The 17,356-nt window shown below is 39.6% G+C and overlaps 1 protein-coding gene across 3 annotated transcripts in view; it reads left to right on the top strand.

The window, feature by feature from the left end:
* Positions 1-11,940: 11,940 nt before the first annotated feature.
* LOC125173133 (calcium-activated chloride channel regulator 2) overlaps positions 11,941-17,356 on the top strand; it is a 38,722-nt gene continuing 33,306 nt past the window's right edge. Inside the window, exons 1-3 of one of the 3 annotated variants that reach the window (XM_047872005.1) lie at positions 11,941-12,302; positions 13,178-13,315; positions 16,258-16,408. In XM_047872005.1, coding sequence (XP_047727961.1) covers positions 12,117-12,302; positions 13,178-13,315; positions 16,258-16,408 — 475 coding nt within the window. In that variant the 5' untranslated portion in view covers positions 11,941-12,116. The remainder of the gene's footprint in view (positions 12,303-13,177; positions 13,316-16,257; positions 16,409-17,356) is intronic. The other 2 variants (XM_047872006.1, XM_047872004.1) reach the window with 2 other exon arrangements.

Below are 17,356 nucleotides of genomic sequence, written 5' to 3'. Positions count from 1 at the left end.
TAGAGTTTCCCAGACAAACAAAAACTAAAGGAGTTCATGACCACTAAACCAGCCCTACAAGAAATTCTAAGGGGGACTCTTTGAGTGGAGAAAAGATGAAATAAAACAAAAAAGACCAAAAGCAACAAAGACTAGAAAGGACAAGAGAATATCACCAGAAAAAACTCTACAGGCAACACAGTGGCACTAAATTCATATCTTTCAGTACTGACTCTAAATGTCAATGGACTAAACAGTGCAGTATCAGAATAGATTAGAAAACAAGACCCATCTATATGCTGCTTACAAGAGACCATTTTAGACTAAAGACACCTGCAGATTGAAAGTAAAAGGATGGAGGGGCATGTGGGTGGCTCAGTCGGTTGAGCATCCGACTTCAGCTCAGGTCATGATCTCGCGGTTTGTGAGTTCGAGCCCCGCGTCGGGCTCTGTGCTGACAGCTCAGAGCCTGGAGCCTGCTTCAGATTCTGTGTCTCCCTCTCTCTCTGCCCATCCCCTGCTTGTGCTCTGTCTCTCAAAAATAAATAAATAAATGTTAAAAAAAAAACTTAAAAATAAAAAATAAAAAGAAAGTAACGGAATGGAGAAAAATCTATCATGCTAATAGTCATCAAAAGAAAGCTGGAGTAGCTGTACTTATATCAGACAAACTATATTTTAAAATAAAGACTGTAACAAGAGATGAAGAGCATTATATCATAATTAAGTGTCTATCCACCAAGAAGCTCTAACAATTATAAATATTTATGCCCCAAACATGAGAGTATACAATTATATAAATAAGTTCATTACAAACATACAGAAACTCATTGATGATAACACCATAAGAGTAGTGGACTTCAACACTCCACTTACAGAAATGGACAGATCATCTAAGCAGAAAATCAACAAGGAAATAATGGCTTTGAATGACACACTGGACTAGATGGACTAATTATATATTCAGAACATTTCATCCTAAAGCACAATACACATTCTTCACAAGTGCACATGGAACATTCTCCAGAATAGATCACATGCTGGGACACAAATCATCCCTCAACAAGTACAAAAAGATTGAGATCATGCTTTGCATATCTTCACACCACAATGCTATGAAACTCAAAATCAACCACAAGAAAAAATTTGGAAACACCATGAATACTTGGAGATTAAAGAACACCCTATTAAAGAATGAATGGGTTAACCAAAAAATTAAAGAGGAAATTTAAAAGAACATGGAAATCAATGAAAATGAAAACATGACAACCCAAAACCTCTGGGATGAAGCAAAGGCAATCATAAGAGGGAAGTAAATAGCAGTCCAGGCTTTCCTAAAGAAGGAAGAAAGGTCTCAAATATACAACCTGATCTTACCCTAAAAGAGCTGGGGAAAATAAAACCTAAAACTAAAACTAAAACTAAAGCCAAAAACTAGCAGAAGAAGGTAAATAATAAGATTAGGACAGAAATCAATGATATTGAAATCAAACAGTAGAACAGATCAATGAAACCAGGAGCTGAGTCTTTGAAAGAATTAACAAAATTGATAAACCCCTAGCCAGATTGATCAAAAAGAAAAGGACCCAAATAAATAAAATCAAGAATGAAAGAGGAGAGATCACAACCAATACCGCAGAAATACAAACAATAATAAGAGAATATTATGAGCAATTATATGCCAACAAATTGTGCAATCTGGAATAAATGGTCAAATTCCAAGAAACACATAAACTACTAAAACTGAAACAGGAAGAAATATGAAATTTGAACAGACCCATAGCCAGTGAAGAAATTGAATCAGTAATCAAAAATCTCCCAACAGGAGTCCAGGGCCAGATGGCTCTCCAGGGGGAATTCTACCAAACATTTAAAGAAGAGTTAACACCTATTCTTTTGAAGATGATCCAAAAAATAGAAGTAGAAGGAAAACTTCCAAACTCATTTTGCAAGATTAGCATTATCTTGATTCCAAAACCAGGCAAAGACCCTACTAAAAAGGACAACTACAGACCAATTTCACTGATGAACATGGATGCAAAAATTCTTGACAAGATACTAGCAAACCGGACCCAACAATACATTAAAAGAATTATTCACCATGATCAAGTAGGATTTATTCCTGGGATGCTGGGCTGGTTCAATATCTGCAAATCAATCAATGTGATACATCACATTACTAAAAGAAAGGATAAGAACCACGTGATCCTCTCAGTAGATGCAGAGAAAGCACTTGACAAAACACAGCATCTTTTCTTGTTAAAAATCCTCAAGAAAGTAGGGATAGAAGGATCATACCTTAAGATCATAAAAGCCATCTTTCATAAAAGATATGATAGAGAAAAGATATGAAAGATCCACCGGTAATATCATCCTCAATGGGGAAAAATTGAGAGCTTTCCCCCTAAGGTCAGGAACATGACAAGTGTGTCCACTCTCACCACTGTTTTTCAACATAGTGTTGGAAGTCCTAGCCTCAGCAATCAGACAACACAAAGAAATAAAAGGCATCCAAATCAGCCAGGAGGAAGTCAAACTTTCACTCTTCACAGATGACATGATACTCTATGTGGAAAACCCAAAAGGCTCCACCAAAAAAGTGCTAGAATTGATCCATGAATTCAGCAAAGTCACAGGATATAAAATCAATATACAGAAATCAGTTGCATTTCTATACACCAGTACTGAAGCAGGAGAAAGAGAAATCAAGGAACTGATCCCATTTACAATTGCACCAAAACCCACAAAATACCTAGGAATAAACCTAACTAAAGAGATGAAAAATCTATATACTTGTAAACTATTGGAAGCTTATGAAAGAAACTGAAGAAGACACAAAGAAATGGAAAAATATTCCATGCTCATGGATTGGAAGAATAAATATTGTTAAAATGTCGACACTACCCAAAACAATCTACATATTCAATGCAATCCCTACCAAAATAACACCAGCAGTATTCACAGAGCTAGAACAAATAATCCTAAAATGTGTATGGAATCAAAAAGACCCTGAATAGTTAAAGCAATCCTGAAAAAGAAAACCAAAGCAGAAAGCATCACAATTCTGGACTTTAAGCTGTATTACAAAGCTGTAATCATCAAGACAGTATGGTACTGGCACAAAAACAGACACAGAGATCAGTGGAACAGCATAGAGAACCCAGAAATGGACCCACAAACATATGGCCAACCAATCTTTGACAAAGAAGGAAAGATTATCTAATGGAATAAAGACACTCTCTTCGTAAATGATGTTGAGAAAACTGGATAGCCACATGCAGAAGAATGAACTTAGACCACTTTCTTACACCATACATGAAAATAAACTCAAAATGGATGAAAGACCTAAGTGTAAGACAGGAAGCCATCAAAATCCTAGAAGAGAAAACAGGCAACAACTTCTTTGACTTTGGCCACAGCAACTTCTTTCTTGACATGTCTCCAGAGGCAAGGGAAACAAAAACAAAAATGAACTATTGGGACCTCATCAAGATAAAAAGCTTCTGCACTGCAGAGGAAACTATCAGCAAAACTAAAAGGCAACCGACGGAATGGGAAAAGATATTTGCAAATGACACATTAGATAAAGGGTTAGTATCCAAAATCTATACAGAATTTATCAAACTTAAGACCCATGAGACAAATAATCCAGTGAAGAAACGGGCAAAAGACACGAACAGACATTTTTCCAAAGAAGACATCCAGATGGCTAACAGACACATGACAAAATGCTCAAAATCACTCATCATCGGGGAAATGAAAATCAAAACCACACTGAGATATCTATCACTGCACACCGGTCAGAATGGCTAAAATTAACAACTCAGGCAACAACAGATGTTGGCGAGGACATGGAGAAAGAGGAACCCTTTTGCACCGCTGGTGGGAGTATAAACTGGTGCAGACACTCTTGAAAACAGTACGGAGTTTCCTCCAAAAATTAAAAACAGAACTACCCTATGACCCAGCAATTGCACTACTAGGTATTTGCCCAAGGGATACAGGTGTGCTGTTTCAAAAGGGCACATGCACCCCAATGTTTATAGCAGCACTATCAACAATTATTACTCAGCAATCAAGAAGAATGAAACCTTGCCATTTGCAACAATGTGGATGAAACTAGAGTGTATTATGCTAAGTGAAATAAGACAAATATATATGATTTCACTCAGATGTGGAATTTAATATACAAAACAGATGAATATAAGGGAAGGGAACCAAAATAATAAAAAACAGAGAGGGAGACAAACCATAAGAGACTCTTAAATACAGAGAACACCCTTACTGGAAGGGTATTGGGCTAAATGGGCAAGTGGCATTAAGGAGGACACTTATTAGGATGAGCACTGGGTGTTATATGTAAGTGATGAATCACTAAATTCTTTTCCTGAAATCGTTATTACACTATATTGTAACTAACTTGGATTTAAATTTAAAATAAAATAAAATACTCTTAATATTTTTATATTGTGAACATCTGATCTTAGAAGATCATCCATTGTACATTTTTAGTTTGTAAGATGACTCTATTTCTAGTAGCCAATTATATTAAATTTATGTTTAATTATATTAAGGAACTGATAGATTTTTCCTTTTTCCTAGTTACGTGCCTCTAAAGAGACCCTACTCAAAAAAATTCCTATTACTTTCTAATGGAGAAAAAAAATAAAAACAGCTGTGTAGTGAAAGACATACACTGTACTAACCATGTTTTTAAGTTTCTCCCTATTTTTTTTGTAGGAGAATAGAAAAAGGCAGAAGAGAAAATACTCATATGGGAGACACAAAAAGAATTGATGAGTAGTAACCAAAAAGAAAGGAAATCCAAGATGATCTCAGTTTAAGCAGAGCATTTATTGGAATTTTCAAGCAAGCCACAGTCAAATGTGGAGGTTATTCAAGAAAACTGGGATCAAAGTAAGGGGCTAGGTACTGCAGATAGGGGAAGAACTCAGAGACCATAGCTATGCCCAAACTAGCCAAATGGAAAATAGCAACTTTAGGGAATAGAAGTGACATATCACAAGAAAAAGAATGTTAGCAGAATAAATACCTTAACATCTAATTTAGAGGAGAAGAAATAGAAATGAGTTGAAGTGGCTTTTGAAGCCATTCAGGAAGATCAGTGACTAAGCCAGAAGAGTCTTTAAAAACCCTCCTTGGCCAGAATCCCTCCTGGGGAGCACACTTTATAACCTTCTGAGGTTGAAAGGGATCCCTTCTAGCCCTCCCAGGCTGCCTGGTTTCTAAGTGGTGCTAAGGACTCTGAGGGGCAGGGCATTGGCTCTGCATGAGACCAGGCAGGGGTTTTGTGGGTGGTGGTTAGTTAGTTGTTAGCTTTTGCTGTTGAAAGTAAGGAAAAGAGAGAAAGGAGGAGAGATTAGATCCCTCGGGATAGAAAGAGACGGAGGCGAATGGGGGGCCAAGGGCACTCCACATTTGTGGAAAATTACTTAAGGAATGCCGATGCCCTCAGTGATTGGGAAGTGTTTTATTTTATTTTTCTGTGACATAAATACCTCTCTAGGTCCACCTATAAACTAATAAAGTCTCAATTGTTCACAACCTATGTACATGTTTCTTTGGAAAACTCAAAACATTATATTTGGAACAAAATAGCAAAGCACAGGGACAGCTCCTGTGGCTCCAGGAAACAGGAATTTTAAGAAGTTGTGGAAATCTAGGAGGGGGACCTGTCTTCCTCAGGTATTGAATTGACATGGATAAAAACCAATTACCCATAAGTCTCTGAGGAAGAGGGGACCCCAGCTGACAACAGCAGATAATTAAATTAATAATAACTGTATCTACCACTTACCAAACACCTATGGACAAAGCATCAAGAACCACAGCTTTATGTTATAAACTTGGACTATACTTTTTATTTAATTCGACTACAGATAACCTCACATCATTTTCATGTCATTTCTCCTCATTTTATCTCTTCTGTTGTCAGTCAGCATTATGTGAGGCATTTCTGGGCAAAGTATTCTTTGATTCCTCTCTTAATAATCCTACAAACTGAACGACTTTTATTTCACCTTAACAGCAAAAAGTATTCCCTGTAGAAAAGAAAGGAAACTCCTAGAAAGCTGAAGGAAGGCTAAAGAACGACAAGCAAGACCATTGTCTGAGGTCCGTCCACTCCATTGCCTCACATGTGGTCAGCGATAAACCCCTCACTGGCCCCTGCTACCACCCTTGGCCTCCTCACAGAACGGAAATCTGGAAGGCAGATTGTGTCACTGGTCCACATCCATCACTGATGGCCCATTTCACAGGTAAACTCCAGTCTTTCCCATGAGCTGCCAGCCTATGTGGTATGTGCACTGGACCCGGCCTCCGTGTCACAGCCCCTCCAAGCTCAGGGCCCCGTTCATGGCCTCTTGTGCCTGGCTCCACTCCAGGCAGCTTCCGGCCTCAGGGGCTTCCCACTCGCCCTTCTCTTTGCCTGTGCCACTTCTCGCTCAGATATTTGCCTGTTTCCTTCCTCACTCCCGATAATCTTATCTGTGAGGCCTCCTGCTCCACCTGATACGAAACAGCAGATTTCAACTTCTACCCTCTCATTTTTTCCTCCCCTTACCTGATTCCTTATTTTCCATAACACTTTCACTAGATATCCCATCACATTTGTGTGTTGTCTCTCTCCCTTTTCCATTAGGACAGAACGTAAACTCTATTTCGTTCACACACATCCAGCAGTTAGAATGGTGCCTGGCACCTAAAACATGATTTTATGTTTTTAGCACCTTTATTGAGGTGTATTTGACACAATTTTGTTTTTGAATGAATAACTGACTGAGGGAGGAGAAATAACAGTGAAGGAAACAGTCCCCTGTTTAAATAAGGTACATCCTTGGCAATTACTTGTTTGAAACTACATTTTGGAGATCGTTGAAACAATCTTATCATGGCTCATATAATGATCAATAAGAAAATAGACTAAATTTGAGGCAGGGGCTCTTATCATAGAAAGGTGATTGTGACTTTCAAGAATCTAAATTCTGTGCTGTTGGTTTATATTTAAACTTTAACTCTGTACTCTATAGCTGTTTCTTTACAAAGAATATTTAAACAATGGTGTCACCATAAAAAAATGCATAATTAATGCAATGTTTTTCTCTTGAGGTCTGAAGAAAGCACAGGCTTTTCCCATAAGAAGGTAAAAAATATTTTTAATGACTACATAGACTGCCTCTTTGCCCTGTAAGAGCTACAGTCACAAAGCAAATCCTTGGATATCCCCCAAGAGCTTTTCTGAGGCCAGCTACTCCAGGTGTGGCCCAAGGACCAGCAGCCTCAGTATCATCTGGGAGGTGGCCTCACCTTGCAGAATGTTGGTCTCACCTTGACCTACAGAGTCGGAATTGAATTTGAACAGGTGATTGTTAGGTACATTAAAGTTTGAAAAGTACTACTCTGAATAGCTTTTGGTGTACTCTGGGAGGGAGGTCTGTGCAGGTCGATTCTGTTTGCTGCAAGTTTTGTCTGGAGATTCAGAGCCCCAGGTAGCTGCCCCCTGAGAACAGAAGGGGGAGCCCTACTCCCCCAATTGCCAGATCTTTCAGCTGGTTGGAACTGCTTCTGTTCTTTGCAGGGCTGGTGGGGTGAAGTGGAGTAATAGAAACAGCAAAAGGAGAGGAAGGAAAACGCAAGGACGTGCTGCCCCATGGTGGGATTGGGGGCAGCGGGGGAATCTGGCAGAGCCTTGGAGCTTCACAGATGGACAGAATCAGAGCAGAAAGAAAACAGGACCGGAGGCTCGGGAAGAACTATGTAGTGTTTGTGCTTCTCATTTCATTTATTGTTCTCTGAGTCTCCATGTTTATGTTTCATCTCTTTAAACACTTTCCTTTACATGTCTGCTTTCTCTTTGTGTTCTTCCCTGGAAAATAATGATAATAATGAAGATAATATCTTACATCCACATGATGCCATATGCAATCTGGTACATAATACACATGAGTGTTTTATACAAGGCGCTTTTATGCCTATTTTGCAAATGAGAAATATTCCATACCCTTTTCTCCATGTTTTTTTTAACTGAGTTATCAGTAAAAGTAGTTGCTGTTTCCCATTCATTTTGGCAAATTTTAGTGGTGGTTTTTTTTCATGCACAAACTCATCTGCAGAGTTCTTGTCACAGTGAGGGTGGGGAGGAGGCTTAATAGCAAAAGTCTGGCGGTGAAAGACCACATAGGGAGAATGAAAACAACGAGAAGTATAAGAGTCTCATGCTCTGACATGGTGGTAACTCAACAAAACACAAATGACTTCCCAGACCCTATCTGTACCATCCACTTCACTCCTTTACTTGAAAATGAGTCTAAGTTTGAAGAAAATGGGATAAGGGAGGTATGCAACGTGCCATCTGAGTCGCTAGCAAACTATGTTTTATTCAAAGTCTTACTTCTTTTTTGATTTATTGCACAAATGTTGCAAAACCAAAGTGGTCCATAAGCTTTGTAGCCCGGCCACATAGTGAACTTTCCTGCTTTAAATGCAATTGCTAAGGAGTTGAAACAAAAGCCTGAGAGGAAATAATCCAAAACTTCCTTGGACTCCTCACAATGCCAGATGTCCTGACTTCTCTGACACCATTTGCATGTTTTAGTCACTTTGACTGTGGGTCTCTACCTGCAGACTCCATGAAAATGGATAGAGAGGCCTTCCGGGGCCAGGATGAACTGCAAATTCAGACAACGAACAAAGATGTGCTTTAGATTCTTCAGTTACTGAAAGTGAATAACTCTTATTTTCTTGAAAGCAGATAAAAGCAGAGCAGGTTCTTAGAATTTATTTATAGCTTGAAATAAATGTCTGAACCTTGTATTCCCACTTTTCTTCACTTTAGGTATATTTCATTTTTCAGATATCATAAAATCTATAGACATGAGAAATGAATATTTCTTGAATGCAAGGATAAATTGTGGGGTTTTTTTTGTTGTTGTTGCTGACAAAGTCACACTTTATCAGAAGTGGACACTCCGCTCAGGAATGACATTTAAGTTTAAGTCATTTAGACGTTTAAGACGTTCAGAAGACAGTTTTTGAGAGCTTTTTACTTTTGTTTCCTGTGCGGTCAGCCTGGTCAGAGCAGAAGGCGGTAAGAAGAGACCTTTAGTTGGCCTTGCCCCAGGCCTAGTTGCTGATAGCAAAAGGGTGTCGAGAGTACGATGGAACAGAAGTGGGGGAAAGGCTTTCAAGAGTGAATGGGTCAATGACCGGGAGTCTTGTAGGGACAGATGATGAAAGTAGATGCCAGTCGAGTGGCCAGACCTGGTAATCAGGTCCCAAAAGCAATGGAGCAAAAAGCAGGTAGACAAGAATGGATGTCATATCTAGGTCCTCAAGCTGGGAAGAGCAAAGCCTGAGTGTCCTTGTTCAGGTGAACTGGACAAGACCGTTCACATACAGCTGTTCTTTATAAAGCTGCCCGCAGTCACTAGCCAGCATTCCACCTCACATGCTGTGGCAGCTATTGTAGCTGTTGTTAAGGACAGACAGAGAGAGAGCCCTCACTGGTCCCCTCAGCCAGAGAACAATTCACACAAGTGTGGACAGTGGCGAGAAGAAACTCTTACCCGATTGTTGGTGGAAAGCTACTCTTAGTATGGCTTACGATTTTAATTTTTGAGCATATTGGGTTTTTTGTTTTAGTTTTTTTGTGTGTGTTTGTTTATTTTTAAGAGTGAGAGAGACAGAGTGTGAGCAGGGGAGGGGCAGAGAGAGAGGGTGACACAGAATCCAAAGCAGGCTCCAGGCTCTGAGCTGTCAGCACAGACTCGGGGCTCGAACTCACAGACCGTGAGATCATGACCTGAGTCAAATTTGGATGGTTCACCGACTGAGCCGCCCAGGTTCCCCGAGCATATTGTTTTACTGATGCCAATAATCTCAGCACAAGAGATTGGCACAAGAAAATAAACTGCCAAGAAAAGTTGAAAATAAATTTCACTGTTGATCGATGAGTCACAGTTACAGGCAAATCCTTCAGAGTCACCACACCTCTGGGCTTCCACTCTGTAACACAGGGAGAGGTGTGGGGGAAAAATCCACAGCTGGGCATTAGCCTGGGAAGACAAGACAGCTAAGCTGACCTCTAGCTGTACAGTGAGCAACTCTGACAGCTGTGCGGTTACCAGAGACATTCCCTTCTCCTACATACCCTGGGGAGCACCAATACCCGAGCCCCTTCTGACAAGAGGGAGCAAGAGGAAAACTGCTTCAGAGAAGAGGTACCTTCTAGAAGAGATACTTATAGAAGAGATACTTCTAGAAGAGATAAAGTTGCAGGGGGGAGCATTTCCACACTATAATCCAGGGCTCTTTTGCAATCAAGCTTTTATTTTCTTCTCCTGACTCCATTTATTCCTTCATTCAACAAATATTTATTGAGGGTTTACTGAGGTAGGTGCTCAGGAGGTAGTGATAATAACAGGGCACGATACCTTCTCTCATATGCCTTTCATGGAAAGCAGACAACTATGCAAATTACACAAAATGAATGTGACACTGTAACTATAATCACACCTCAAAGGAGAGGCATTTGATGCTGTGAAAGCATGAAACAGGGGATTTGACTTAGGAAGCTCAGCTCAGGCTTCCAGGCCAGGACTGGAAACAAGAGTTTCCAAATAGAGAGATAGCAGGAGAAAAATTTCCTTTACTATCCCTCAATGTCACAGCTCTGGTCACTTTATTTCCAGTTCCTTGAGAATGCAAGAAAACATAATATAGTGAAAAACAATGGAATTTGGAGCCAGTCAGTCTCATTCTAGCACTATGACAATGCTTGTACAACCTTGAACAAATTAGATTTTCTGAGCTTTAGTTTTGTCACCCATAAAATAGACACGGTAGGGGCGCCTGAGTGGCTCAGTCAGTTAAGCGTCTGACTTCGGCTCGGGTCATGATCTCACGGTTCGTGGGTTCGAGCCCCACATTGGGCTCTGTGCTGACAGCTCGGAGCCTGGAGCCTGCTTCAGATTCCATGTCTCCCTCTCTCCCTGCCCCTCCCCTGCTTGCGCTTTATCTCTTTCTCTCTCTCTCAAAAATAAATAAACATTAAGAAATTTTTTTTTGAAAAAATAGGCATCGTAAAACCTATCACACAATAAAAGTTAGTTCCTTCCCCCATTGGCTAATTTTCAATCCTTCTGAGACTCAGTGTCTTCACCAAAAAAAAAAAAAAAAAAAAAGGAAAATAGAAATAAGAATCATGCTTGCATCAGGGAATAGATATTTAAATGGTTTCATTTGTAAACTCTAAAGCATTATTTGGTAGTTATCAGGTACTATTAATCACTCGCAAAATAGGTATGATGCTTACTATGTGCAGACCCTGTGATTGGTCCTGGAAAAATGGAAGGTTAGACTGAATCACAGCCTTGTCCTCAGGAGAGGGTTGCTGAAGGAAAAATTTATTCTCTTCCCTGGTCCAAAGAGAAAAGGCAGCAAGGGCGGAGGAAAAGGCCTCTGTGGCCCACACAGGCATCCGGGTTCCTGGCACTTGGCCCTCCCTGGGGGATATCTGATACCTTCCCCTCAGCCATCAGCTGAGAGATTGCCCAGACGACCTATTCCAAGGGCCCCAGGGACAGGGCTGCAGGATGAATTTCTAAATATTCAAAATAAGCAGACAAGGGAATCTTACAACAATCAAAAAATGACTTGAGTGCAAAAGAAAAGTTGTTGTGCTGATGGAAGGGATTGTCAAGGATGAGGAGAGAAAAGTCACTACGGATTTCTGTGTGTCTGCTGAAAGTGGACTGAACAATCCAATTCTCTGATTTTCAGCCCAACCAGGCCTCCCTCTTTCAAGCGCCTTTTGTCCTATTTCCCCTCTTTCTTCTGAGAAGATCTACAATGAATAAGGAGTAATTTCTTGCCCAACCATGATTCAAAAGGAAGTTCAGCCACAGAACAGGTAAGTGTGGCTTTGCCTAGAGAAAAAAGACATGCAGAGGCAGGTCTCAGGGAGATCCACCCAGGTTTTGCAAAAAAGGCACCTCCTTCATTGCAAGTTCTGGGACCTTCCAAGTTCAGGAAGAGACTATCCACTTCCCCACTGACAACCTGGTGCAATGAACCCAGGAAGACCAGTGTGAGTAAACTGGACACTTCTCTACAACATGACCCGTCGGGACAATGTGGGTCCTGTTTGCAGCCTGAAGTTTGTGACTCTCCTGGTGGCCCTAATTCCAGAGCTCCTATTCCTGGGAGCTGGAGTGCAGCTTCAAGACAATGGGTATGACGGATTACTCATTGCAATCAATCCTCAGGTATCTGAAGATCAGAACCTCATCCCAAACATTAAGGTGAGTGGCAAGCATGAAGTCAATACCATTATCCTATTAGAACAGGACTGTAGCCTTCTTTAAAAAGCTAACAACCTTCCCTGATTTGTATTTGAGTAGTAAAGAGACCAGCATTTCTTTTAAGTACCCAAAATTATAATTACGGCCAAACCAGTCTGTTCATCTAATTCTGCACAGTCTCGGCTCAGAGTGTTGATCTAGCCCTTCTTGATTTGTTCTTGTTGGTTACTACTAATTTTAGCCTTTTTGTTTTCCTAACATGACTGCTTTTGGGGTAGCAGCTTAAAAAATAACCCATTGTGGTAACAAAGACCAGATGTTTGACTGATGAATAAGCATGATTGTGCTTATTAAAATCAAATTGTTGGATTTCATCCTGAGACAGAGAATTCTCAGACAAAAAGGGAATCTGAGAGCAAAATTCTTTTCACCTGAATGTTCTGTAAAGTAATTGACTATTTTCACCTTAATGTGGTGCAGAAGGATCGTAGCTCCATGACTTTAGAGCTTCCGTTGGTATTGCTTAAGAGAAATTGGCATCATCATAAGGTGTGGTCTTGAACATGCCCATAGGAGTGACATGAAAGGGATTTGTCTGGTAAAAGCTTGAAAGCCTTTCACAAAACTGGGAAAAATTATTTAGGCAAGCCCAGACTCACTATTAGTGTCCTAAAAATCTCTTCCAGTTAACTATTTGAGGTTTATTTATTTTGCTCCCAAGGTTTCCCAAAGTCTAAAGGCTGTCTCTAAAAGAAATGGGCTCCTTTAAAATCTTTTCATTATGCTTTACTATTACTCACTCAAGTATAATCAGGAAACCAAAACATGAAAGATTTACCTGTGCCAAGGTAAGCTTTTCTTTTCTTTGGTTATAGGAAATGATAACTGAAGCTTCTTTTTATCTATTCAATGCTACCAAGAGAAGAGTGTTTTTCAGAAATATAAAGATTTTAATACCCACCACATGGAAAGCTAATAATTACAGCAAAGTAAAACAAGAATTATATGAAAAGGTAAGAATTCAGGATTTTCTTAAATGAACTTAACTTGGGAAAAAGCAACCAATATACATGGTGTTCAAATGTTAAAAGTGAGAACTTAAGCAAAAAACAAATAACTGATGTTAATATACAAGTAATATTATTAGGAAGATTGTTGTTCACAAAATACATGGAAATACAACAAATGAGTGCAAATTATGGAACAAAAAATAAGCAAAATACCATTGCCCAAGTAGCTTCTCAGAAGGTCTCTGCTTTGTAATTTACAGGTTGCTTTCTGAAATTTCTGCTTAAGGCCCAAAAGCAGGTTTTATCCTCCTGACTATGAGCTGTGCAGGGAACAGTTCCAGTTACGACTACCTTCTTTTCCCATCCTGTCTGGGGCAGTAGACGCGCATGTCCAGACAGAAACATAAGCCATAAAAATATGACTGACTTCTCCTGCCCTGGAGAAGGATTGATTGCAGCGAGTAATCCGTCACACCCATTGTCTTGAAGCTGCACTCCAGCTCCCAGGAATAGGAGCTCTGGAAATTCACAGAATTTCACATGAGCCCAAGTCCAGGACACTTTTTAGGAGTATGGTGATAAGGAGGAAGGAAGAAAGGGGGGAGGAGAGGAGTGGCTACCTTTTCTTTTGCAACCTAAAAGAACTTAACCTTTGAAGGACTCTCACAGGCTGTCGATCAGAGTCAGGCATCCATGATTATGTCTGCACGCTGTAAACAAATGTTAAACACATTTGGCAACTGGCCGAAGTTACTGTGAACAGCAGCCCTGGCAGCCACGAGAAGGGGCAGGAACAGAGACAGTGAGCACTTATTTAGCTGAGGTCTTCAGCAACGGAGTGGATTCCAGATCCACAACCACAGCGCAGACAGAAGGGCTGGGACATGTGGTGTAGCTTTGCCTTTTCCTCATGTGTGCCATTTGGCATGAAATTTCCTGAGATTATTTTAATTCTCCATTCTTCTTTGAAGTCACTCAGTAACCAAATGGACTAGCAATCTAGATAGCATGCTGGTGTCCTGAAGAAGTTAAAGAGGCTCTTCAGACACTCGATTTATGGCCAGATGAAAGCTTTTGACAATTTGCTTGGCCATGGAGCTAGGAGAAAGAGAGGAACTGGGATAAACTGGAAAGAAAGCTAGTGTTTTGAAGCTTCAACTAAGCACCAGGCATGCTATGTATATTGTTTTGTCCTCACACACCCTAAAATTAGTTGCTATCCCAAATTATTATCACAAGTTAGGAAACAGACGCTCAAATAAGGGAAGGATTTTATCCCAAGTCAAACATTAAATTACAAAGCCAGAATTTCGATCCACGTCTATTTGCTTCCCAAACCTGTGCTCTCTGCACCAAGCCATGCTGTCTCCAGCTATCTATACAGATGGCATTAATCAATTTGACTTTCCGTGAAACAAAGAAGCATTGGAGACAACTAACATCAAAACCAGATCATACTCCTGATCCTAATGGAGGGCTGAGAAATAAAGAATTAAAACAAAATGAGAATAATACTGGACCAAAACATTAAAGGAAAGAATAATCATTGAATGCTGTTCATATGTCTATTGGATGCCAATTCCTTTAGCCTCATCATGTCAATTAAGCAAACAGTGAATGATCATCATATACAGGACCATGCTACGCCCTATAGAGGACACAAGGACAAGCAAGGTAGTTCCTGTCCCTGTGAATCCATAGTCTAATATAGATGGGGGGGGGGGGGCGGTTAGAAAAAGGTAGGTAAGAACTGTATTACTATGGTCTATAGTAGAATGGACCCCCAAACAGCCTCTGAGTATTTCATCCCTAGTGGAGCACCCCTTCCTTTTAGCTTCAGGACAAATTTTGAGACACAGGAATGAGGTTTTGTCCATATGAAAACTATCCAAGGGCATAAGGGCATGACATCTGTGGCCCTTTTTGCAGGTTCTGTCTTACAAAGGCCCTGGCTTTAATTCTTATCTTTCTAAAAATAAATGTTGATTATTTTAAAATAATCATGCTCGTTGCAAAAAACCTCAAACACTGTAGAAATAATGCAAAATAAAATTGAAAATATTACCTTCTTCTACTCAGTGGCATGCACACACACACATAAAACATTACACATATGGTACACATAGTGACAGTGTGATTTATATTTATAGGATCATATTAGATCTATAGTTCTAAAATCAGCTTTAAAAAAAAGTTAACAACATACTTCTAAGGGAAAGTGTTGGGACAACATGTTATCTTTCTTCCTAAAAATAAAAGAAACAATTTTGTCTGTAAAATTATATTCTCTAGATGGTTATTTGAATAGATATTCACTTTAGTTTTGGACTTAACATACTGTGTTTTAGCAATAATAACTGAAATTGTCAGGGTACAAGATGAAATGCAACCTCATGACAGTGACTGTTTTGCTGATCTAATGGGAATGGGAATGAAAGGGAAAGGCTTAAAACAAACACATCTTATTGTCTCCTACTGATGAAGTAACCCACAGAAAGCTGTTCACAAAAGGCTATAACACTTTACAGTGCAATTATGAATGACATTTGTTGTTTCTAAACATTTGTGCAACTTTTTGTTACATTTTATAGTGTCTTATAATGTCAGAATTTTACAGTGTTGACTTTTCAGAAAATTTTAATCTGGAAAATGGGAAGGTCAAATGGAAATAATAAAGCTCCATGGGCATTTGCAAACCTTTGAAAATACGGATGTTTTTGAAAGTGCCAAGTAATTTTATTGACATTTAGTTGTGCGTGCATTTTAAACTCCATCTATAAGACATACAATTTTCTAAATCCGTTATCAAATTAGAACACAATTCATACAATAAAATGCACAGATCATAGGAGTGCAGTTCAAAGTGTTTTAACAAATGTATACGTTCATGTCACCAACATCACTGGTAGGATACAGAGTACTATAAAACATTTCTTTTAATATAGGCAAATGTCATCGTGACTGACTGGTATGGGGCACATGGAGATGACCCCTACACACTGCAATACAGAGGGTGTGGAAAAGAGGGAAAATACATTCATTTCACATCTAACTTTCTACTAAATGATGACTTAACAGCTGGCTATGGACCACGAGGTAAGTGCGACCTATCCAGCAATAGACATTGGGCAGTACTGTTTGCAATATTTTGTGCTTGATGCTGAAAAGCAACTCAGAGAACCTGAAACCTTCTAAGGTCTTACCATTTGGATGGGGAGATAGGCAACATACCCATGAAAAGATAAGAGACAAAGTGAGCCAGAAACACTTGGACACCAGATTCATAGCCCAGACAGTGAGTGCTATGAGAATTCAGTGAAAGGAGAGAATAGTTTGCACTAAGGGCCCTCAGGAAAGGCCTCACAATGGAGGGGATCTTCAAGGTTAATATCATGTTGATAAATGGAAAGATGGCAGAGAACAGTGCCAAGAGTATGAATAAAACAGTGGCATCAGAAGAATCTAGAGCATATTTAAGAGATGGGAGCAGTCATGGCCCTGATAGTGCAGAAACCATGGGGAGTGAAGTAGTGGAAGAAAATGCTGAAATGCACATGGGGATAGGTGACGTGGAGCCTCAAACGCCCAAATTAGCAAGTCACTGCTGAAGGTTTAAGAGCACAGGAGTGAAATCAGTAAAAAAGTGTTTGTATAAGATGAACCTGGCTGTATGGATGATCTGACTCCTTCAAATCAATGAGAGGGAAAGTGAGTATCAGGAGAATAACTAGAAGTCCAGGCAAAAAGCAATAAGACTTGAAAAGAGTGGGGGCTGTGAGATGAGGACACGAAAGGGTATTAAGAATGAAAAAAATATACAGATATATAATAAATGATAAATATGTGATATATATAATGGAATATTACTCAGCAATCAAAAAGAATGAAATCTTGCCATTTGCAACAGCGTGGAATGGAACTAGAATGTGTATCATGATAAGCAAAATAGAGAAAGATAAATATATTATTTCAATCATATAGAATTTAAGAAACACAACAGATGAACATAGGGAAAGTGAAGGAAAAATAGTAATAAAAACAGAG

Source organism: Prionailurus viverrinus, chromosome C1, assembly GCF_022837055.1.
Source record: "Prionailurus viverrinus isolate Anna chromosome C1, UM_Priviv_1.0, whole genome shotgun sequence".
Taxonomy (NCBI): Eukaryota; Metazoa; Chordata; class Mammalia; order Carnivora; family Felidae; genus Prionailurus; species Prionailurus viverrinus.
Note: the sequence above shows the minus strand (reverse complement) of the source record. Positions and strands in the feature narration are given on the sequence as shown.